General features: G+C 50.0%; 1 protein-coding gene across 2 annotated transcripts; it reads right to left on the minus strand.

Moving 5' to 3' along the window:
• Positions 1 to 3,664: 3,664 nt before the first annotated feature.
• Positions 3,665 to 21,577, minus strand: LOC129082561 (zinc finger protein 264-like). Of its 2 annotated transcripts, XM_054588267.1 has the most exons (4): positions 21,222 to 21,577; positions 19,646 to 19,772; positions 11,177 to 11,272; positions 3,665 to 6,690 (listed from the first exon to the last, which is right to left on the minus strand). In XM_054588267.1, exons 1-4 carry the CDS (start codon positions 21,249 to 21,251, stop codon positions 5,090 to 5,092), a joined length of 1,854 nt encoding a protein of 617 aa, XP_054444242.1. In that variant the 5' UTR covers positions 21,252 to 21,577; the 3' UTR covers positions 3,665 to 5,089. The 2 variants fall into 2 exon arrangements, with proteins under 2 accessions (XP_054444242.1, XP_054444243.1); XM_054588268.1 differs by lacking the exon at positions 11,177 to 11,272.
• Between the last annotated feature and the right edge of the window lie 2,239 nt (positions 21,578 to 23,816).

Consider the following 23,816-nt stretch of genomic DNA (forward strand, 5'->3'; position numbering starts at 1 on the left):
TACATATATATGATCCTGAGTGGTGTGTATACACACACATTCGTGTCAGTTATTAGGATGAGGCAAGGCCCTTTCTCACCAATTTCCTCTGCACTTGGTCATCACTAAATTAAATCCTGGCTTGTCTGGAAGATCTACCGTCACTTAGTGATCTTTTTAGCTACAATGGCTCTCAGCATATGTAAGCCTACACCTCAAAGTTATGACTCAAATAAGGAGTGGCTCAGGGTGCCCAAGCTTTCTGTGTAAACACTGTGGTTTATACCAAACACCTGCTGTCCTTCTAGAACTTGCTATGTGCTAATAAGAGTGCCCCCTAAAATCCTAGGGCACCATCTCTAATGAGCTTCCCTAGTAGACATTTCAGTTGGTTGTCCTAACTCCTTAATGGAGCTTCAACTAAGCACGTCCTTCTGTGACTTCTGAGACAGGACTATTGAAAACTGTCCCTGGGTTCCTCTGGACTTCAGTCCTTGTGCCTTTTCCCTTGGCTGAGTTTGCTTTGATCCCTTTTGCAGTAATAAACACAGCCGTCTTCCTAGCAAGTCATCACACCTGGAATAGTCTTGAGGACCTCTGACAATCATCTTTGTGACTTCTAAAATCTTATAGGAATAAATAAATTTAAAAAACCTGATAGATCGGTCCATAAAAGCCCATGCAGACTCTTTTGGAGGTCAACACACACACAGTTATCTGTAAACACTCTGGGAGGGACCCAACATGAGAATAAAAATACACTGCTATGTGCGCCCATTCACTCAAAGACACAATTTGTCTACTGAGGAAAATGAAAAGGTAACATGAACAAAGCGAGACAGTGACTGGATGCAGGATGATTAAAGAAAAATGGCTGTGAGGTGTCTGGCTTGAACGACAGAAGATAGTGGGATTCACTGAGATGTTCTTCAGGGACCTCAAAACCACCACATAAAAATAGACACCTGTCTTATCCCTTCCCTAACCTCCCTACATCCAACCCAGACACTGTCTGTATTTTCTTTCACATTGTGCAGCACCCTGACCAGTGTGGCTCAGTTGGTTGGAGCATCATCCCATAAACTGTGAGGCTGAGGGTTCAACTCCCGGTCAGGGCACATACCCAGGCCGCGGTTTCATGCATATGAGAAACCACCAATGTTTCTCTTTCACATCGATGTTTCTCTCCCTCTCTTTCTACCTCCCTTCCCTTCTCCCTAAAATGTCAATGAGCATGTCCTCAAGTGAGGATTAAAAAAGGGGAGGGGGCAACTTTGGTTCACCTCACTCAACCTATAGGGATGTCCAAGATGCACTGTGAAATGAGAAAGTAATTAGCGGATAAACTAGCATGATTTAATCTATTTTAGTAAAATGAATAGTGAGTTTTGTGAAAAGCATTTGACAGTTGAGGCAAAATTATAACAATATCCACTATGGCGCTCAGTGTACGAGGGAACATTTAGAACAATTATACTACTGAAGATAAGAATAGGGAATGTAAAGGAACCTAATGGAATTAAGGTTTCTACACATCAAAGGGCTACACTGACAATAAAGTTAGACTGTAGTATTATGGTGTACAATATAGTACCTAATCATTAAAAATAAGACGCCAACTCAAAAAACATTATAGTTATGTCAAATGGAGTTCTAAAATGTGTTTAAGAAAACCACAGGAAGGCAAAAGTAAAAAACAAACAAACAAAAAGCAACATTCAGAAAACAGGAGCAATACACAAGAAACACCAAAAAAGTGAAATCATAAAATAGCACACTTAATCCCTAACATATTAATAATCACTTTAAATTTAAATGATCTAAATCTACACCAGTTAAAAGACAGAAAGCAGCCAGGTGAATACAAAGCATGCCCTAACTGTAAGTTATAAGAAACTTCAAGTTAATAATACAGATAAAAGTGAAAAGAAAATTATAAAAAAATATAAACCATGCAAGCATTAATCAAAACATACAGACCTGCCTATATCAATACCAGATAAAGCATGCTTCAAAGGCAAGGAAATGAACAGAAGTAAAATGAGGTATTACATAATGATAAGAGGGTCATTACACCAAGATGATATAGTGATCCTGAATGTGCATGCACTGAACAACAGAGCTTTGAAATACACGAAGTTAAAACTGATAGAACTTAAAGGAGGGAAGACAATTCCACAATTATACTGCAGGACTTCAACACCCCTCTTTGAGCAACTGATAGAAATACTAGACCAAAAAAAAAAAAAAAATTGGCAACGACATTGAGAATCTGAATGGTATCTCCAACAGGATCAGGCAGATATTCATGGAAACCACACCCAATGTCTGCCGAACACATATTCTTTTCTAGCACCATACAGAACCTTCAAGAAGATAAACCATTATCTGGGTCATAAAAAAAAAAAAAAACCCCAAAACCCTCAACTAATTTAAACAGTGAGGCCAAATGGGAAACAGACTAGAAATCAGAAACAAAAAAACATAGCATGAAATACTCCCAACGTTGGGAAATAAAACATTATACTTCTAAATAATCTGTGGATCACAGAGAAGTCTCTGAAGGAATCAAGAAATATTTAAAACTGAGTAAGTTGTAATAAACGTATTAAACCTTATGGAATGAAACTAGAACAGTGCTGTAAAGGAATTTATAGTACAGGTGACCCTGAATAATGCAGGTTTGAAATGCATGGGTCCACTCACAATGCAGAAATCTGCCTTGTTCAAGAGCCAACTTTCGATCTGCAGTTGGGAATTGGTACATGTGGACTGCTGACTAAGTTATATGCTGATTTTCAACTATGTGTGTGTGCGGGGGTGGAGGGGGTCGGTTCCCCTAAGCCCCAAGGAACAACCGTACTTAATGCTTACATTAGGCAAGAAAAAAGTTTCAAATCAATAATCTCAATACCCACCTCAAAAATACAAATAACTAAATACAACTATAGCAAAGTAGAATAAAGAATATAATAAAGATCATAAGGAAATTAGTGAAATTAAAAACAGAAATAGGGAAAAATCAATGCTGTAAAGTGCTGGTTCTTCAAAATGATCACTAAAATTGATAAATGTCTAAGAAGTCTAGCACATTTCCAAAACGAGGAATAAATTGAGATATAGGTACAGATCCTCCTGCCATTAAAAATATAATAAAAGATTACTTTAGTCCTGATCAGCATGGCTCAGTGGGTTGGGCACTGTCCTGCAAAGCAAAAGGTGACTGATTTGATTCCCTGTCATGGCACATGCCTGACTTGCAGGCGAGGTCCCTGGTTGGGGATGTATGAGAGGCAACTCATAGATGTTTCACACATCCATGCTTCTTTCCCTTTCTTTCTCCCTCCCTTCCCCCTCCCTGAAAATAAATAAATCTTAAAAAAAAAAAGATTACTTCAAACAGGGCTACAAACAAAATAGAAAATTTAGATAAAATATAACAATTCATTGAAAAGGACAGACAACCCATTGTATCCAATATGAAATATATATTCCCAATAAATCCATACTTACCAAAGCCGAACGACAGTTAAAAAAAACAAACCAAAAAAAGAACTACACATCATTAGTCAAGAAATTATAAGAAAACTTCCTCAACAAAAATATAATCAAATGGAATGTTTTAATATGGTATATTAATATGCTATATAAAAAGAATTATACTCCAAAAACAAGTGAGGTTTATTGCAAGAATGCAAGTCTGGTTGAATATTCAAAATCATTGCAATTCTGTAATATCAATAGGCTGCAGAGACAAAAATTGGATCATCATATCAACTGATATAGCATTTGACAGAATCTAATACTTATTCATAATAAAAAAATTCTCATTCAAATTAAGAATAGAGGGAAACTTTCTAAACTTGATAAGAAAACTATGAAAACAATTCACAACTATTATCACACTTAAGGATGAAAAACTGAACATTCCCCCCCCTAGTATCAGGAACCCGTCAACACTATTCAATTTCATACTGGAAGGTCTATCTAGTGCAATAAGACAAGAAAAGGAAATAATAGGTATACAAATTGGAAAGGAAGAAATAACTGTATTTGCAGCTGACATTTCTAGGTAGAAAATCCCAAAGTTTCTATCCAAAGAAATGGCTAATAAGAAGTGAGTTCTACAAGGCTGCAGGATACCAAAATACCCCCAAAACAATTACATTTCTGTGTACTACCAAAGAGCATGTACACCCTTTGTATAAAAATTTAAAATCTATGCCACTTACTCTCACTCAAAAATAAAAGCCTAGATATGCTAACAAAAATTTTCAGAACTTGAATGCTGAAAATTATAAAATGCTAATAAAATAAACCAAAGGTGACTTAAATAAATGTAGTTATATCATGTGCTTGTTCATGATGCTGACTCTCAAACTGACCTCCTGTGTAAATCAATTTCTATCAAAATGAGTAAGACTTTTTTTTTATAAGACTAGACAATCTCAAGATTTATATGAAAAGTTAAAGGAACTATAAAAGCTAGGTCAATTTCAAATAACAGAGTGGAATCACTTTACTCAATTTTAAGATTTACAGTCTAGCTACAGAAACAAAACAATAAATTGGGATTAAGAAAAAGTCTTAGGTTTTAAAACTACTACATAAAGGTTTGTTTTTTAAAAATCAAAGCCTTAATAGTCTTAACTGGAATAAAATATGCTCATTTGTACGTGTATCCTTATGGTCTTAAATACCCACCCTCAACTGTCTAACTCACTTAACATTGGATCGCTATGAATGTATACAAAATACATAAAGGATGAAGGCCCTTTGCCCCTAAAACATTATTCTTGCCCCAAGTAAACTAGGTAATCCATGACAAAGTGCTGTAGGCTTTAACAGAGAAGTCTCATTGCATTTTCTCTTCTAAGTCTCCTCTTTCTTTAAAACAAAAACAAAAACAAAAACAAAAACAGAAAATTCCTGAGATACACCACAATGCAAACTAAGTGAAAAATTGGAGGGGAAGGTTTTCCTTGGTGCACAGTAAGGCTGATCACTCCCTCACAGGTGAATTCTCAGATGCAGAATAAGGCTCTAGGCTGTGTCAGTTTCTAAAATGTGTCTTCCAGTGACAAGTGATGATCAGCAACAAAAGGTTTTCTCACAGCGAAGATTCTTGTGGGGTCTCTCTTTGGTATGTACTACCAGATGCCGTGGTAGCTGTTTTCTCCGGCAAAAGATTTCCCTCAGTGTTTACATTCAAAAAGTCTTTCCCCAACAGGAGTTCTCGGAGAGTGAGTGCAGTCTGCCCACTTGCGAAGGGTCTTCCCACTTCTGTTACACTGACAGGGTTTCTCCCAGAATGCATCCTTTGGTGCTGACTGAGGGATGAGCTGCGGCTGAAGGCCTTTCCACACTCGCTGCACTTGTAGGGCTTCTCTCCAGTGTGGATGATGGCGTGTCGAATGAGGTTGGTGCTCCAGCAGAAGGATTTCCCGCACTCCATGCACTCATAGGGCTTCTCTCCACTGTGAATCCGCTGGTGCCGCGTGAGGCCTGACCTGCGGTTAAAGGCCTTGCCACACTCACCGCACTCATAGGGCTTCTCTCCAGTGTGGATGCTGAAGTGCCGAATGAGGTCTTTCCTAGTGCTGAAGGCTTTCCCACATTCTTTACACTCAAAAGGTTTCTCTCCAGAGTGGGCCCTCTTATGTAAGATAAAAGTGGAGCAGTGGGTGAAGGCCCTACCACATTCCATGCACACAAAAGGCTTCTCGCCAGTGTGGATCCGCTGGTGCCTCTTGAGGTATGACCTGTGGTTGAAGGCCTTCCCACACTCGAGGCATTCAAAGGGCTTCTCCCCAGTGTGGATGACGTAGTGGTGAATGAGGGCTGCACTCTCACAGAACGCCTTCCCACACTCGCTGCACTCATAGGGCTTCTCCCCGGTGTGAGTCTGCTGGTGCCACATGAGGTAGGACCTGTGTTTGAAGACCTTGCCACACTCGAAGCACTCGTAAGGATTCTCGCCGCTGTGGATGATGTGATGCCGAAGAAACCCTGGCCTGTGTCGAAACACTTGCCCACATTCTTTGCAGACAAAGGATTTTTCTCCAGTGTGTCTCCTCTTATGCAAAACAAAATTGGAGCGGTGGGTGAAGGCCTTTCCACATTCAGTGCACTTATAGGGCTTCTCTCCACTGTGAATGCGCTGGTGTTGGGTAAGGTACGACTTCCGGTTGAAGGCCTTCCCACACTCCAGGCACTCATAGGGCCTCTCCCCTGTGTGGATCATGTGGTGTTGCAGGAGGTGTGTGCTCTTAATAAACGTTTTCCCACACTCTGTGCATTCGTAGGGCTTTACTCCAGAGTGAATCTTTTCATGTCCAGCAAGAAGGTGTTTCTTATTAAACACCTTCCCACATTCACCGCACTTAAAGAGGTTTTCCTCTTCCTGAACCATGGAATCTTTACCAAATTCATGTGAGTCATGATCAGGAAGAGCACCTCCCTGAGGAACTGGCTCCCTCACAATCCCCGAACACACACTGTCAAGTGGCCCTAAGCCCCCACGTTCAGGGTTTCCTGATCTCAGGTGTCCTTCCTGCACGGACACTTCTGATGGGCCATCCCGATCCTTGGCCTGATTCACCCGGGAGTCCTGTGCAAATTTTTGTGTTAGTTGTTCCTCGAGTGAGAATCTCTCAGGCAGGGCAGGCTCACAGGTGATAGGTTCTGTGTTCCTGAGTTTTTCTTTGTCACCTGAAAGAAATCCAATACACGAAAAGGCCTGTTAGTAATGGCAGCACAGAAGAACCCAAATCAGCACTACAGTGTGTGCTGTGTTTTGCTACCTCTGAAGCCCAGGATTGGATCTCTCTCTGTCCTGGTTCTTGGACTGCTGGCGCCCAGGGGAATGGCTGGATGACAGGGCAGAGTACCTGGAGGGAACACACTGGCACAATTCCAGACTGGACATGGCTGCCCAGAATAATGGGGTCGTGTATTCTGAGTTTCCTCTGAGCAAACCCATCCCATGTGGCTACATGAAAACTTGAGAAGGATATCTAATGCAGCCCCGTTTGAAGACAAGAAGTGTATATGCCAAGTTAACTCCCCCAAAGAGAAGCATAATCTTTGTCCCAACTCCAAGGAAGTAACCTCTAAATTCTGGGTATTTCCGGAATGACAGGAATGTCTGGGTTCTTCATGGAGCGCCCCAGGAAACATACCTGATAGTTTACAGCAACAAAATAACTCATGATGGGCCCCTACAAAGTATATGGTAAGGACACAACTCTGAGCAAGGTCTAGCCCTATCAGAAAGACCAACCATATAATTAGAAAGGTGGAGCTTTGAGCCACAGGTATCTGCAGAACTCCTGGAAAGGAGGGCTAGAGACTGAGTCCCACCAGCAAAGACTCAGGACTCAGTGAAATGAAGTCGCAAGGAACATCTGGATAGTAAGGCTCCAGGGAGCTTCCTGGGTGGATGGTGCCCCTTGCTCATGCTGCCACACATCCATGCCAGGGGGAGGCGAGTTGCTGAGGATACGGAACTTTTGTGTTTGGAACACTTCTAGCCCCAAGTTCCACATTCCTTCTAATCTGGATCTTTTGTCTGTACTATATATGATATTGGGTGTAGGGTGTTTTGGGGAGTTTTCTCAATCTTTCTAGCAAATCACTGAACCTGAGGGTAGTTTCGGGTACTCCCCGAACTTGAAGCTAGTGTCAGAAGGCCAGGGCAGTCTTGGGTGCTGTGACCTTCACCCTCAGTCTGGCTAACACTGTAGGAAAAATCAGGGCTTTCTAAGAGGAGGCGCCTATGCCGTGAGTCCCACTGGCACCGTAAGAGCTACCACAAAGAGAAAGGGGGAGGGCACAGCAGCCCTTTCTCAGTGGGAGACAGAAGGTACAAGGGCGCTGCAGAGACTGAGCGGACAGTGAGAGCAGAAGCTGGGGACAGACTGCGGGACAGCGAGGACTGGCAGGGCAGGGCCCACAACGTGAGCAGGACGGGGGTGAACACACTGAGTCTGTTATGCCTGAGGAAAGGCCTGCTGAAGACTGGCCAAATACACGATCTAGAGGGAGAAAATTATAACATTAAAGATGAGGTCAGCTCTGGCCCGGTAGCTCAGCTGGTTACAGTGTTGTCCTGAAATGCCAAGGTTGTGGGTTCAATCCCCAATCAGGGCACAGACAAGAATCAACCAATGAGTGGAACAACAAATCGATGTCTCGCTCTTTCTCCCTAAAATCAATCAGTCAAGACAAGGATTATTGGTGAAGGATTTCATAATACAAAACCAACAATTCTACCCAAGTGAATATATAAATTCCATACAATTCCCTGTAAAGTGCCAACCAGTTACCATGGAACCCGATGGTCTGACTGTGGATCTGCATGAACGACCAGAGGGGAGAATAAGGAGTGTAACGAGGACACCTACCTTACCAGATAATACCAGATATCAAGGTCTGGTCGTACTGGCACAGAGAGCGGACAAACAGGCACTGGAAGAACAGAGAGCTCGGGAAATACACTCACATATGCATGGAGCTGGCAGATGGCAAGAGGTGGGGCAGCTCGGTGGTACAGCAGAGAATACAGAGTGAACGCAGCGGGAAAAACTAGTGGCGTGGGGGAATGACGTGTCTCACGCTGAACTCAAACACTGCCTCGGAGCAAAGAGTTAAACGTCAAATGCCAAGTTCTAAGACATAAAATAAACAAGAATATCTTCTGATATTGGGGGTAAAGCAAGATTTTTATGCAAGACAAAAAAAATCACTAATCATGTAAGAAATGTTATTAAATTAGACTACACTAAAGTTCCTCTATTCAACAAAGTAACTTTAAAGGCAGTGAAAAGACCAAATTAAAAAACAGAAAATTAAACCTGTATCATCTATAATTGACAAAAGTGTCTGAGTGTACAAAGAATCTCTACAAATCAAAAAGCAAACCAGTTAATAGAAAAACAGGCATTTGTCATGAAAATGACATTTCAAAGATGAAAACACAGGTTGGCCAACAATCACATGATCAGGTGCTAAAGAAAATGAGACACGACTCTGCGCCCACTTGATGTGCAAAAATCGAGGTGCCTCAAAATAGCAAACACAGGACAGCACTGTCTCCTTGGGAGAAGTGTACACTGATCTAGACTCCTTAGAAAACAACGGTCACTATCACGGGAGCTTGAGTCTGCCCAGCCCATCGTCTGCACAACCCACAAGAAACAGCAAAAATGCCCGAACCAGGGCAAGAGGACCAGTCCACATGGTTGTTTTTGGCAGCACTATGAGTGAAAAGACGTAAAACAATGAAATGCCCCAGGGAATGGATGAACACAGCGTGAGACAGGAGCATTTTTAACTTATTTTCTTCAGCTGTGAGGACCTTGAGCAGATTTTTATGTTGAGTAGGGAAAGGACGAAGTTATCCAAAGAAAGCATGTAAGTGAAGAATACAAGCAAAGGGAGGGTTTCCCTGTAAACTGTGATACAGCCCCTGGTCCAGGCATCGGCTGTGGTTGGGGGAAGAACTCTTCCACCAGTGAAAGGCGATGCCGCAGACAGGAGGGCCCGCGTGCACGTGGCCGGGCGGGGAGCAAGCAATGGAAGGAAGTGGACGTGACCCCCCACAGGAAACCTCACAGACCCATTAGGGGCCCCAGGCTGAGACAGCTATGGCTGGGGAAGGGGTCACTGTCTGGGACAATGTGGGGACAGCTCATGCAGGACACAGAGCCGACCCACGGCACACGCTGACGTGCAGAGCAGATGGGAGACGGTTAGCACCCCCGCTCCGGGGGGCAGGGCAAAGACGCAGAGCTCGAACTGCACGTGTGGGGACGGGTCAGACGGAGGTGCCGGAGGGGTGGGAAAGGAAAAGGCCTGGGGACGGCGGGGCCCAGGGACTGACCGCGGTGGAGGGCGAGTCCTTCTCCGAGGTCGCATTCAGTCTCTAAGCTGCTTCAATGACAGGACCACTCGCTGACACTGGGGTGGAGAGAGGAGCGAGCAATGTCATGGGGTCCTTGCCAGGAATGCCGACTTTTGGGGCCTTTGAGACCTTCAAGTGGAGATGCAGAAGCAAGGAGAGGGCGGAAGGCCGGGAACAGACTCTGAGGGGCTGCCGACACGCGCAGGCGGGCCGAGCGGCCCCAGGAAACAAGGCATGGACAGCAATGACTCTGGCGTGCACCCCTCTGCCCCTGGGGATGCCCCAGCGCCCTCCGCAGCTCGCACGTGGGGCAGAGGTCAACGTCACCTTGCGGCTTCACCCCGCAGGAGGCGTAGGAACAAGGGGGTGCCTGTGTTTCCAAAAGACACTCAGGATGGGTGGCTGGAGAAGGTGTGACAGTGGCTGGCAGAGCACAGCTGGGGAGAGCAACCGCACGGGAAGAACGGCCCTTTCCCTCTGCGTTCAGTGGGAAACGTGAGACTCGCTGCTCATGATGATAAGGCACAAGTAATGCCCAGGGCTTGCTTTTCACGAGCCAGCCACAACGGCGCTAAGCAGTTCTATGCAGTAACGCAGCGATCACATCCCCAGACCACCTCATGACAAAGGCCCCATTCCTACTGGCATCTCCCCGCAACAGGCCGGGTGTAGCCGGCTACACGCACCAAACCCTCTGCTCTCGGACAGGACACACGGCTTCGCCGCACCTCCCAGCCCCACACCCAGGGGTGCCCAGGCGCCCCGGTCCCGTCGGTGAGATGTGAGGGGCGCTGGTGTGTGTGGGAGCTGGCCTGACACCCTCTCTGCCTCTCTCCACTCCCCTCTGCCGGCTGCAGGAGGTCAGGACAACCTGAGAGCCACCTGCTGATGACAGACCCGACATGGGTCTCTGGATAACTGTGTGGTGCAGAGCTCCCTGCGGACCCCCTGGACCCTGCCGTGACTGAGAAAAAGAGCTTCCATATGCTGAGCGCTGAGATTCTGGAGTCTGTCTGATGCGGAAGCTGGTCTTCACTTATGCAAAGACACAACGAGATCATGCGACTTCGTTACAGCCGCAGAGCTAGGCATCAGCGGGCCAAGCTTTGAGGCCACACATCCTAGCTCATACACCTCTGTCCCCCACGAGGCCAAAGGGACCACGGTCAAAGGCTCCACGGCTTCCAAACCACCAGACAGGCCACGACAAGTCTCCCGAGGGGTCCGCGGCCAGTGTCTCATGAAGGTCTCTGGGTTGCAGGGTCTTCCATTCGCCCCCATCATGGCTCCTACCTGGACAGGTGCTTTGGGAGAGGTCCTTCTTCACAATCCGCAGCTCCTGCCTGTACTCCAGCTGGTGGACCAGCTCAGGACTGGGAACAGGACACCCTGTTCATGGAGAAGGAGGACATAAGGATTTTTGTGAAAGGAAACAAAGCCGCTCAGTCTAGTCTGGGACTTGAGGGTGTGGACAGGACCTCAGAATGAAGCTGCCCCCATCCACACACACCGAAAAGTGACACGTGCCCTGCAGTGCCAGGACACAAACACCACCGCCGGGATGCAAATGCTGCAGGCGGCAACGCCGGCTGTGTGGACAGCACTTTCCCTTCGGTGCCAACACATGAAATTTAAAGTCTGTTCAGTTGTTGCCGTGAGACCTCGGGAAACACCCCCCGCCTTCCAGAAGGTGTTTTCTAATTAATCCCAGTAAGTGGGTCTCAACCACCACCTAGATCATAACCCCTGGGATGCCTGGTTCACATGCAACTGAAACCAGATCCCTGAAGAGGGAGGGGGGCCTAGACCTCAGGAGACGTGAAAACCTCCCCAGACAATTCTGGTATCGACAGAGGGTTGAAAATCTTTGGTCTCCACCAGCTTGCAAAGGGCTTATAGTCTGAGGTGGGCAGGGGATCTAAATCGGCCACTGTGGGGAGAGAGTTTTATCCTCGGATGACTAACGGAGGGGACCTGCCGCTCTGCTTGTCCTGCGGCATCCTGGGACTTCGGTGAGGCGACTGCCTCGGCGCTAGGGAAGAGGCGAAGACAGACACTAGGTTAGCACCCATCAAGCTGGCCCCACCTCTGAGGTTCTTGTTAAGTGAGGTAATACAATAATAAGTCCCTTGCAGGGGGAAGACCGAGCTGGTCTGTCCCATGCAGCCAAGCACAGATGCAGGGAAGAAGGCACAGGTGTCTCCCAACAAGCCCGTGACACACATCACAACACACACAAGGCTCCTCCGGCCGCTCCCACACCACAGCCCAGGGTCCAGCAGTCGTCGCGAAGCCAGCGTTCCCTTGAGTCTGCCACGTGCCCAGGCTCGGTGATGCGGCAGGGGACAGGTGAAGAGACCTTCCTTTGGCTCTGCCAGGGGTTTTCTCCCTGAGACCTCAGGGCCTTTGCACGTTTCAGCCCTTCTACCCAGAAGCCTTTTCTCGGCCTATCTCATTCCTTCCGGCTGTAACGCTTTGTGTCTTAGCTCAAGTGTCACTTCCTGAGACTTCGCTCCACTGCAGCTCCTGGGCCCAAGTGCTTCCTAAGGTCCAGGCGGCACCACCACACCCCGAGGGCCGTGCCGCGCAGGGAGTGCATCATGCTGGTCAAACCGGAAATAACCCTGGAACAGGATCGGACCAGGTGTGCGTCGTCAGGGCCCCCCATCTTTTCAACCCAAAGCAGAGTTCTGAGGGCATGTGCCTCAGGCCATGCGCAGTTTACAGCTGCAATGACCCAGGGCTGCAAGGGCTCCGAGTCCCTACCCGCCACTGCGTTGGGAAGGGACGGATCGCACCCACGGTCCACACACCAAGCCCCTGTGCTGGTGACCCACGGGCACCGGGGGTACGCGGGAGCCTGACCACCGCACCAGAGCCTGCGCTCAGGCGCCAACGGGGCTGCCAGGGGCCACCGCACCCGAGCTCAGCTGAGCCGCCCCCGCGCCCCCGCCCCCCCATGAGGTCAGACGCTGGAGGGGGAGGGGCGCGCAGGGACTCGCTGGCCCCGCGGTATGGGGCGCACCCCTCACAGGGGCCGTGGCACAGAGGCGGCTTAAACGGCTTCATGGGGAAGTCTTGTCACTGTTCCCTGTCTTACTGCTGTTGCTGTTAAGAGACCTTTCCTTAATGACTGGTGGTTCCATGTAGTATTAAAAAAAAAACAAAAAAAACATAGAGCGAGGACTCTCTTGTTTCTACTCCCCCCCAGGACACCGGAAGGGGCTTCTCACTTCCTCCGAGGTCATCCACCCTGGCCGACGTGTCCGGCACGGGAGCGGGTGCAGCTGCCTGTCAGCGCTCCCCGTCAGGCCCCGGTGCGGGGGCGCGGGGGCGCAGGACCCGGCCGCCGCCCCAGAAACGGGCCGCCACTCCCGGCCGGGCCGCCTGGGGCCGCCTGGGGCCGAGCAGGTGCGCATTCAAACAGAAGAAAGAAAAACGGGCAGGGCACAGAGAGGTGACCCCCCACCCGGCCCCCAAAATGATGTTATTCAGAGGCAGGCAGAGGGATGAAGGGACCGCTTATGCTGTCCGCTGGGGTCATCCCAGGGGGCGGCCGCTGCCTGGAGGCCTCAGGCCCTTCCCGTCCAGCCCTTTATAAAAAAAAAAAAGACGACAAACTGAAAACCCCGGCTAAAAGTCCAAGAGGGAAAAAAGGGTGGGAGGAGGCTTTAAACCTTATCTACCAAGCAAACGCCAGGTCTAGCAAACATAAAACTAGTTCTAGACTATTCACTGATGTAAAAACAGTAACAAAAACCAAACTCCTATATTCGAGGGTGGGGGAGGAATACAAAAATAAAACACGATATAGTAACTAAATCAACACTGTCCACAACTTGACCCAACTGGAAACCCAAAACTGATATATTAAGTTTATATAATTTATATAGCAAATTATCTATGATAATTATGTACAGCGTAAGTACTTACAAATTTATATGATAAAAATGTTGTATTACAAAACCAAAACAGGGCACTTATCAACTTTCGTGCTTATGACCACAGTTCTAAATTTAAAATGGAAAAACTTCATGAATTTAATATGGGGGCTCAGATCATAGTTATAGCTGGGGTACAACTTAAACACTGTATTCCCCAATCTCAAAAAGCAACGAAGCAGGAAAACAAGGCCGGCCTCACTGGAACTACAGCCTCGCCTAAATTTCCCAGTCATAGTGCCCACGGCCCCCAAACGGCCCAAACTGCGCGCAGATGCCCTGGCACGATGCATCGCTGCAGTGAAATTTTGGCGCTTACACGCTGGCTGGAAAAGTGAGACCCCACAGACCCTGCTGTAAGTAGCTACGAGGGCCCGCTGTGCGTTGAAAATGAGCATCTGGGGAGTAAAAATTACATAAAACCAAATAAATAAAGGGGAAATTATCCTCGCTGCCCTGTTTGACCGCGCAGCTTTGCCCAGGAAAATCGAAGGGCACCCCACGGAGGTTACTACAATCAGAATACTGTGCTCCCGTCCGCCAGGGTCCCCAGGATGGACTGCACTGTGTCCCCCTAAATTCATGTTAAGCCCTAACGCTCAGTGTGACTGTATTCGGAGACAGGGCCTTTGAGGAGGTAGGTAAGGTTAAAGGAGGTCACAGGGTGGGGCCCTAATCTGAAAGGACGGGTGTCCCGAGAAGAGGGGGGGCCTCTCCCAGACACAGAGGGGAGGCCATGTGAGGACACAGCAGGACAGTGGCCAGGAGGACAGGTCACCAGAGACAGCTCTGCTGGCACCGGGTCTGGGACGGCCACCCCCAGGACTGCGCGAACATAAATGCCTGTCGGTTAAGCGACAAGTGAACGGCTGCCCGAGCTGAGGGGTGCAGTCCACGGACCCGACACCCGACACTGGTAAAATTACTGACGTCATCCACTCAGCAACCAGCAAATGCTTTGCGCTTCTGGATTTGGCCGACAGACCCTGGTGAACACCTATTCTAACAGCCTCTCAGTCAGTCTCCCTCCACATCTTAAGCGAACCACCGTCCTTCCCCAGGCTACCCTGGGGCATCTCAACAGCTCTGCCTCCGCACACAGCCCTGGCAGACCAGCTCCCCGGGAAGGAGACTAGTTTTAGATGACAGTACTATTAAATGCTACTTTAGGTCTTGTGGAAATATATTCCTCATTTATAAACTCTACTGCAACTCATAGATACTGAGACTTACAAACCAGCTCCCCTTAAATGGGGGTCCCTGCAATAAAGGCTCTAAAGTCGGTTCAAAATTCCTTCACTCCCATTAGCGGCCCGGCGCCTCCTGTACTGCAGAGGCACTGACCGCCTCCTCTGCCTCCTGGAGACTGTCACCTACCACGGTCCTCGGTGGGCCAAGGGCTGATGGGAGAAACCGTCCCCCTCGGCCTCCAGCTACACACCATGGGAACAGTGACTACCAGCACCCCAGGCCTCCCGAGGAGAGAGGCTCTCAGACCCCGCCCCCGCCCCGCGGGAGGCCTCCACACCCAGGGCCCAGGATGCTTCTGGGCAGCAGCCAGGCACAGCCCCCGAGGCCTCAGCTCTGAAACAGGGCGGAACCCAGCCTGGGCCCTCAGGGAAGCTCACCTGCAGGCGGTGTGGGCCTCCCCTCTGCTTAGCGCCCAGCCACATGCCAGGGCGCTGAAGTCACCTCTCCCCCAGGGAGCCCCTGGGACTAACTTAGTGAATGGTGAGGCCAGTTCGTGGACTCATTCCAGTGCCAGAGCTCAGTGACCGCTGCTGCTTCCACCCTGGGCCTGAGCGCCCTGGACCAGAAATGAAAGGAGCATCTTTTGTTATTTGTAACAAGGCCCATTGCTACCACGGCTGAGTTCATGATCATGTTAACGAGGTGAATTTTGGGAAGCCCCTAAGGAGTGGGGGCTGGATGCCAGAGGGACCAAGCAGGAGAGCAGACCCCTGAAACTTCAGCCCCGCCCCTGACCTCGGTGGTGGGGAGGGGACCGGGGTTGAGTCCAGTCCCCCGCCGCCTGCCATTTCACCAGTCAGGCCTCTGTAAGGCGGCTTCCACAGGCAACGGTAACTGAAGTGGTTCGGGGCGGTACCGGCTGGCGAATACACTGACTTGTGGGGAAGGCTGGAAACCTGCCGCTCTGCCATGCGGCTGTGCCCGGGCTGTATCCTTTATAGTAACCAGGTAACACTAAGTAAGGCACTTTCCTGGCTTTTGAGGACTGTTCTAGAAAATCATCAAACGTGAATAGGGGGTCATGGGACCCTCATTCACAGCCAGCTGCTCAGGAAGGGTGACAACCTGGACTGTGACCGGCATCTGAAGTGGGTGGGTGGGAGTCAGAAGGGCGGTCTCAGGAGACTGAGCCCCTACCTTGTAAATCCCAGGTAGTCAATGTCAGAAGTATTTTGAGCAGAGAAAGAGAGGCTTCTTCCTTTTTACGCACACACTCCCCTCCTACTTTTAGCACATCTCACAACTCCGCTGAGGGGTTAAGACACCCCCCCGCCGCAACTTTAGACTGATTTTCCCAGCCAGTGCTGCAGAGATGGGGAAACTATATAAATGGGGGGCATAGCGATGGCCCCTGCCGGGACCTCTTACGCTCTATCTACTTGTGTTCCCCCTTTGTGCTCTCAGGATAAAATGTCTTTAGGGCACCTTCACGCCATACCTTGTAAAAATCTCCACTACCATCACCCCAAAGTTTCCTTAACATGATGTGAAAACATCGAAGGACCAATAATCACTCTTTCCAAGCAATTTCCAGTTGTACAGTGATCCGACGTCTTCGGACTCTCTTACCCCGTGCAGGGCGAACACCTAGCACAACTCACTGGGCAGCACAACTTCCAAATGCAAACAGTCCACAGTTGTAACCTTCCCACATGCAGCCAGCCTGTCCGCCGCCCTGAGGCAGCCAAGGCCCAGCCCCCAGGAGCAGCCCTTACTGCCCCAGAAGAGCAGGCTGGAAACAGCCCAATCGAGTCCCCAGCGGCTGACCCGGCCCCGCCCCTTCCCCACAGAAACCCCCGCGGATGCTCTGGGCTCCACTTCCCCACGGTCAGTTTCCTCCAAACCGACACTGTGCTTCCCCACGTCGCTCTGGGAGACGTGCGGTGTCCCTTTCTCTCAAGAGCTGGGATAAATTCTCCTTTCAATGGCACCGACTTCTCTGTGTCACCTGTCACTAAGTCACCTCCCTAAACTGAAATCCGGCAGGTACCAATGAACACAGTAGGGACGCCCTGGGGATTATATGAGTGCAGTGTGGACGGTGCTCAGGGGACCTGTGCTCTCACGGTTAATTGCTTTTTTTCCTTTTTTTAGACTATGCCCTGGCCTGGCAGCTCAGTTGGTGAGACCGTCGTCCTGGTTGCAGGTTCGATCCCTGGTCAGGGTACATATAAGAATCAACCAATGAATGAAGGAATAAGTGGGACAACAAACTGATGTTTCTCTCTTTTTCCTTTCCTCACTCCCTCTAAAAAAACAAAAGAGAGAATAAATTTTTTTAAAAAGACTTTATTTATTTTTAGAGAGGGAAAAGGAGAAAGAGGAAGAGAAACATTTATTGGCTGCCTCCCACATGCCCGTAACTGAGGACCTAGCCTGCAACTCGGGCACGTGCCCTGACTAGAGATCAAACCGGCGACCTTTCAGAACCAGCACTCAACCCACTAAGCCACACCAGCCAGGGCTTAACTGCTTTTCCTAAAAGCAATCCACTTTTTCATTTTCTAAGATTTCTTCAAGAAAGGAATCCTGTGTGGCTCTGGCAAATGGGAAACCCAGAGCCCAGTCCCTGGATGGCAGGTCACTCTGAAAATTCAGCAAGGATTAAGCCCCAGTGAGGCTACTCTGCCTGTTGAAAGTAAAGAAGGTGTGTTAAGACTCAGCACTAAATCCAGATTTGCCATCAAACAACCAGGAGGCAGGGCGGAGAAGGCACAAAGGCCCAGCCTCCTCAGGGCACTTCTCTGGGGGACGGCGGGGGCGGGGTGTCCCAGCACCCTCTGGAGCAAGGTCTGCCAACCTAGAAGGACTATTTCACTGTGGAGAACGCTTTGCCAGGAGACGGGCAGGTATCTGCCCTGCCTACCAGATGTAGATGTATCCACACCCCAGATGTAACAACCAGAAACAGCTGCAGACAGTGCTGAGTTTCTCTGGGGAGCAGACCCTAGGATGAAAAGCACTGGTAGAGAAGGGTATAAACAGAATAATGAGGCAGTGAGTGGGATGGGGGGCCCTCCACCAGGTCTGGGTCAGGACGCAGCACTGAGGAGGCTGCACTAAAGGCCGCAGTGCCAACACTCCCAGGCGGACAGACAGCAAACACACACGAAGTGAGCCTGGGGGTGAGCTGGCGCCCGGCTGGAGCGGGGAGCTTGGGGAAAGCATGTGGAGCAGGGCCAGAGAGGGGGCCCTTTATTTTAAAATATTTTGTGGGGGACGCGGGGGAGGTGTGTGGAGGTGGAAGAGAGCGTAACAGGAATAAACGGTAGTGGGGGAAAAATACAATAAAAAACCAAACTATTTTTAAAAAGGAAACAATTTTTAAAGTTTTCGTTACAAAACGTTTAATCTACGAAGCTTTTCTAATTTTACTTTATTTCTAATCCACACAAAATATTCTTCCAGTTCTGTGAAAACAGGCATGCCTTACCCCAAGCCCTGGATTTCCAGCCCTCCCTTCCCTTGAGCCGAGTGGTCTACATGATTATCTTCCAGCACGGGACCACCTAAGCCGGCGTTTCTCAACCCTGGCACTCCTGACTTTTCGGCCGGACGATTCTTCGTTAAGGGCACTTGCCTTGTCCCTTGTACGCAGCAGCACCTCTGGACGCTGCCTGCTGGATGCTAGTACCATCCAGAACCCAGCTGTGGCAATCAACACTGGCCACAGAGGTTGCCAAATGTCTCCTGGGGCACAAAGCTGGCAACTGTTTAGAGGCACTGGGGACTTAAGGAAGGGAGAGACCATCATGAAGATAGGAGAACGCACAGAAGACAAGACCAAGACCAAGCCCTGCGTTTAGAACAATACCTGGTGGCAACGAGGGCAAAGGCCTCCTGGGGGCCCGCCCGACCCACGTTGGTCTGGGAGAGCATCCTGTCACTCAGGGCCCTGACACTTGCCCTGGAGGGGACGCCGGGGCCACCAGGCTCACTCAGTCAGATCTCTCTCTGGAATGCAAGACAGGAACCCCCGACAGGGGCCAGTCTGTGCCGGGCACTGGGCGTGAGGAGTCTGGGGAAAATGGGCTCAGGGGCCTTCGCTGCCTCAAAGTCGCCCCAGAGAGCCCAGCGGCCAAGAAAGAATGAAAAACAACATAAAGCAGCAAAAAAGTAGGGACAAAGAATCTGGGGGCCACACAGAGCAGGGACTGAGGGGGCCAGTCCTGCCACAAACTCCCTCAGCAGAAAAAGCCCTTCTCAAGAGCGTGACGGGAGCACACCCAGGGAGAGGGGCCCGGACAAGAGGCCCAGGAGCCAGGGCGTAACCCGCGGGGGTCCCCGTCCCCGTGTCAGTCCCCCAAGGGCCCGACGGGGCATCGTGCCTTTGCGTTCTGCACAACACCCCCTGTCCTCCCACCTCTTCCGGGAACCAAAGGGGAAACTATGTTTCCTGCCCAAGACACACCTGGAGACCAGACAGGAGAGGTGAGTCTAGGAAATGACTGACGCTGTGGGGAGGAGGAGACAGCGCTCCCCAGACCTTCCTGACCACCGGGTCTGGAGCCGGGGGCGCAACACGGAAGCGCCAGGCGATCCCCGCGTGGCAGAGCTGGGGAGGACTCACCCAGAGACACCAGGAGCCTGCAGGTCTCCAGCATCACCTCCTGGTACAGGGTCCTCTGGGCCAGGTCCAGCTGCCCCCACTCCTCCTGCGTGAAGGTCACGGCCACATCATCGAAGGACACAGACACCTGGAAAGTCAAACACAGGACGTCGACTTGGCCTTGGAGCTGCGGGATGGGATCAGCCATCGTCTCTGCACTGCAGTAGAGGTGGTAAAGGGGCGACATCCAGGCCCAGAGCCGCAAGCAGCTCCTGAGGACCAAGCTCTGGGCTGGGCTCAGGCAGAGGTGGACAGCGCTCTGGACAGAACACAGCAGTGCAGGACCAAGGCCTCCTGCGCAGGACCGTTGTAACTGACAGAAGACAATGGACATGACACGCAGGTTGTGAGGTGCAGACAGCACGACGGGTTCCAGGACGCCCGAAGGGTGAGGAAACACTGATAGTAACCGTATCGGTGGCGGTAATAACAGATGGGCCTGAGCCCCCCCGACCCTGCCAGGTGCCCGCCCCATGCGGGGGGCGTCCCTTCTTGGTTAAAGGGACCGAAACTCCCCAGGTCTGTTTCCTGCGGTTTCTATCCCAATTTTTTTTAAACTTACTGATTTTAGACAGAGAGGTGGGGAGAGCAACGTCGAGTTGCTGTTCCACTTATTGACGCATTCACTGGCTGATTCTTGTAGGGGCCCTGACCCAGCACCAAACCGGCGTCCTTAAGAGGGTCGGTGGGAGCCCTGCTCTAACAGACCGCGCCACCTGGCCAGGACCCCTCACACCAACTTTTGCTGTGAAGTTCGTTTCCGTCCCCCCTACAAATATATCTGTGAGCATGAAGAGAGGAGCAGAGCGTCGCCACAGGCGTCACAGGAGAAACACCTGAAGGGGCAGCATCTACCTGGGTACCACCCAGGCCTGGACCAGCTCCCCACACCCCGGGCGCCTCCCGTCTCCCAGAGATTCCACAACAGATCATTAGCCTCTTTTCCTTTCTGCATCCTGACTGAGCTTATCCCTGAGGCCAGGACACTTCGGGACCACGGAGCACAGAGACCCAACGAAGAGCCTTGCCCACGCCTGCCCTGGCCGAATACAGGTCACGCCCTGCACCCAGGCTGCGACCTTGACCAGAGCAGCCTTGGACTGGTCCGGGACTGTCGCGGCTGAGGCTGGGTGACACCCCGCACTGTCCCCCTCCCAGACGTGTCTCAGCAGCTGCGGGAACCAGCGCCACCCCCCATCTAGGCCTTCCTTAAACAACCCATACACCTGGCCTTTGTCCGTGCACTTCTGCCTGGTCATCCCCGTGTCTTCTCTGGCTCCCACGCCCAAGGTCACCTGTTGGAGAACAGGCGACCCTGCGCGGACCGCCGCTGGACGCGGTGGGGGTTGGGATTGATGATGAGCGCCGCAGACAAGGCATCACCCATTCTTAAAGCAACTCAGGGACCCCCTGTCAGAGGCCCAGCACCGTTTAGGACCGGGGACAAACTAAGTGGCAACCCAGGTCCATCAGCTAAGTCAAAGCCGGCGGGTGTCCCTGCTCCCAGCCCGTCAGCTCCGAAGTCACCGTCACGCACCTGCGCCTGGCGGGTCGGCGACGCCGCCATCGTGCGACCGTGGGGCGAAGACCACCGGCGCCCTCGGCTGACCGTCGCACTCAGGGCCGCAGTGTCCTTCGTGGACAGGGCGCGGCCCTCGACGACAGCGGGGATGAAGGGCGAGCGCACAGGTCCCGGGGAGGTCGCGGCCCGATGAGCGGCCAGGGGAATCACGGCCCGGACACAGGCGCGAAGGTGAGGCCGGCCCGCCTCCCCTGCTCGGGAAAGGGAACCGACGAAAGGCCTGAGGGCAGGGGCCGGCCCCGCGTCCTGATAGTAAGGGCCACCGGGGACCGAACCGCAGAGGCAAATGGCGTCCGGGGAGGAAACCCGGAAGTCCCGCCCACGTACAAAGGGCTTCCGGAAAAGCCCTGTCCCGGGCCGTCTTGACGAACTCCCGCCCCAGGCGCACGAAACACAGCCTTCTGGGTAATGTAGTCCTCCACGCCACACTAGCCGGAGCCGCGAGGAGCGTGTTAACTAGGAAGTCATTCTTCGCGTAAAAGGAGCACGAACTAACGACATTGAGGGGAAGTCGACGGTCTGGAGGCAGAGAAGTTCGTCCGGTTCAGGGCAAGTGTAAAGACGCAGGGCAAGTGTAAAGGAGGTAACCCGCCTGGTGACTTACCCACGCGGGTTACCTCCTTCCCAGGTTTTCTTCAGGACAGATAGACAAGTAATTTAAAACCCTCTTAAGGAGGACGCCGGAAGTCCCGCCTCCATACGTTGGGTACTCACCTACCGCGCTCTACTGGGACTTGTTTGCGTTAGAACCTCCTTCATGTGATACATGAACTTAGGAACCACGCAGTGGGGCCGGCATCACCCGGAGAAGGGAGTTACCATCCCCAGAGGTGGGGAGGCCCGCGTGGAGGCGGTCTGGAGGAAAATTCAGGACTTGCGTCTCCATCATAGTCAATTTGAAATGTCCAAATCCATAAAGTGTCTGTCATGTGGGCATGTCAACCTTCGACAACGTGGGGAGAGAGTTGGAGCCTGGATGTATAAATTTGAGAGTGACCCGAAACTGTTATTTCAAGTCATGACTGTAGGTGAGACCATCAAGGGGATGAGTGTAGATTGGAGAGAATGGACAGAGCATGAGCCCTGGACCAACCCACCTGGAGTTGAGTGGCTGATGACAGGAAACCAACAAACTCACGTTAGGGGTTCTATATACCGCCCAGGGTATGGTTAGCAATCTTAAACGTCACCATTGGGGGGTTCTTCTCTTTCTGAAATAATTGTGGAGCGAAGAGAACAAAATGCATCTCTCATGATTTAAAGATGTATATGGAATGAGATGGAAATCAGGGAGTGCAGAAAGTGCCCTTAAGAGATTTTATTTTTATTTCATTATATTTTATATTTTACTTTAAATCCTCACCCGAGCGTATGTTTATTGATTTTTAGGGAGAGAGGGAGAGAGAGAGACATCCATATGAGAAACATTACCCCCCCTTACTGTGTGTCCCAACAGGGGAATGAACCCTCAACCCAGGTATGTGCCCTAACCAGGGATTGAACCCACAACCGTTTTGGTGTAGGGGATAATGCTGCAGCCCACTTAGCCACCCAGTCAGGGCAAGAGTTCATTTTTTTTAAGATGTGACAGATGGCTCTGCCTGAGCAAGATGGCTGCTGTCACATGAGGGATGAGTCAGCCCTGAGATCCCACTGGCTACTCTCTCAGTTCTCTCCCCAAAGCCTCCTTCCCTAGTCTCTCCTCAGGCGTCTCTAGCCCTCTCTGCCCACGCCTTTGCTAGAGACCAGGTTAATACACTGTTAAATGTGAAATTAAATGAAACAGAAGATGAAAAGCACGTCTCTATATTGGATCTACCTGGCAACATTCTTATTATCCCTCAAGCCACCCTTGGTGAGAAAATAAAAGGAAGAAACATGCAGTATCACTTTAACTCTGGAAAAGAAGAAGGGTTAGAAGAACTTCATTCCCAGTTTGTGACTCTATGTGAAAAAGAATTAGCTGCTAACAGCAAGTGTGCTGAAGCTGGGGTTGTGGTGGAACATGGCACTTACGGGAACATGCAAGTGTTAAAGCTGGACACCAATGGACCATTCACACACCTGATTGAATTTTGAAAAATTAAAAGTCACTTTCTACGATTGTTTTCTGGTATAAAATGATCTGGACTATAATTGGATTTCCCCCCTTCTTGAATAAACTGATCTGCAGCATTTTTAGATGAGAAATCCTGGGTCCCATTCATAACTCTGCAACCTGCTAATTGAATGACCTTGCTAGTCACCTAAATTCTGGATCTCAGTCATTGTTCATTCTGCTTTTCCCTAAACTTCAATTTGAAATTTTGAGAAATGCTTTCTCTTTACTTTATGGTCATTGTGGAAACGTTCTGAGCTATATTTAAGTATTTTGAAATGACGAGTTTTGTGCAATCAAAAATATATTTCAAAAAAAAGAAAAATATATTTCTTATGCCTTAAATTTATGTAGTATCTAATAAAGATAAAATTAGGTAAAATCTAGCAAAAACCAATTGTAATTTTGTCTGTTTTACTATTCAGTTTTCTATATTTTGAATAAAAGAGTAT

Source organism: Pteronotus mesoamericanus, unplaced genomic scaffold, assembly GCF_021234165.1.
Source record: "Pteronotus mesoamericanus isolate MK-2021 breed Mesoamerican mustached bat unplaced genomic scaffold, CSHL_Meso_final scaffold_128, whole genome shotgun sequence".
Classification (NCBI taxonomy): Eukaryota; Metazoa; Chordata; class Mammalia; order Chiroptera; family Mormoopidae; genus Pteronotus; species Pteronotus mesoamericanus.

Coding starts and splice junctions, on each gene's coding strand:
- LOC129082561 (XM_054588267.1), bottom strand. CDS start 21,251: ATGGCGGCGTCGCCGACCCGCCAGGCGCAG. Junction 11,273..19,645: donor CAGGCTCCTGGTGTCTCTGG/GTGAGTCCTCCC, acceptor CTCCATGAACAG/GGTGTCCTGTTCCCAGTCCT. Junction 6,691..11,176: donor CTCCCAAAGCACCTGTCCAG/GTAGGAGCCATG, acceptor GATTTCTTTCAG/GTGACAAAGAAAAACTCAGG.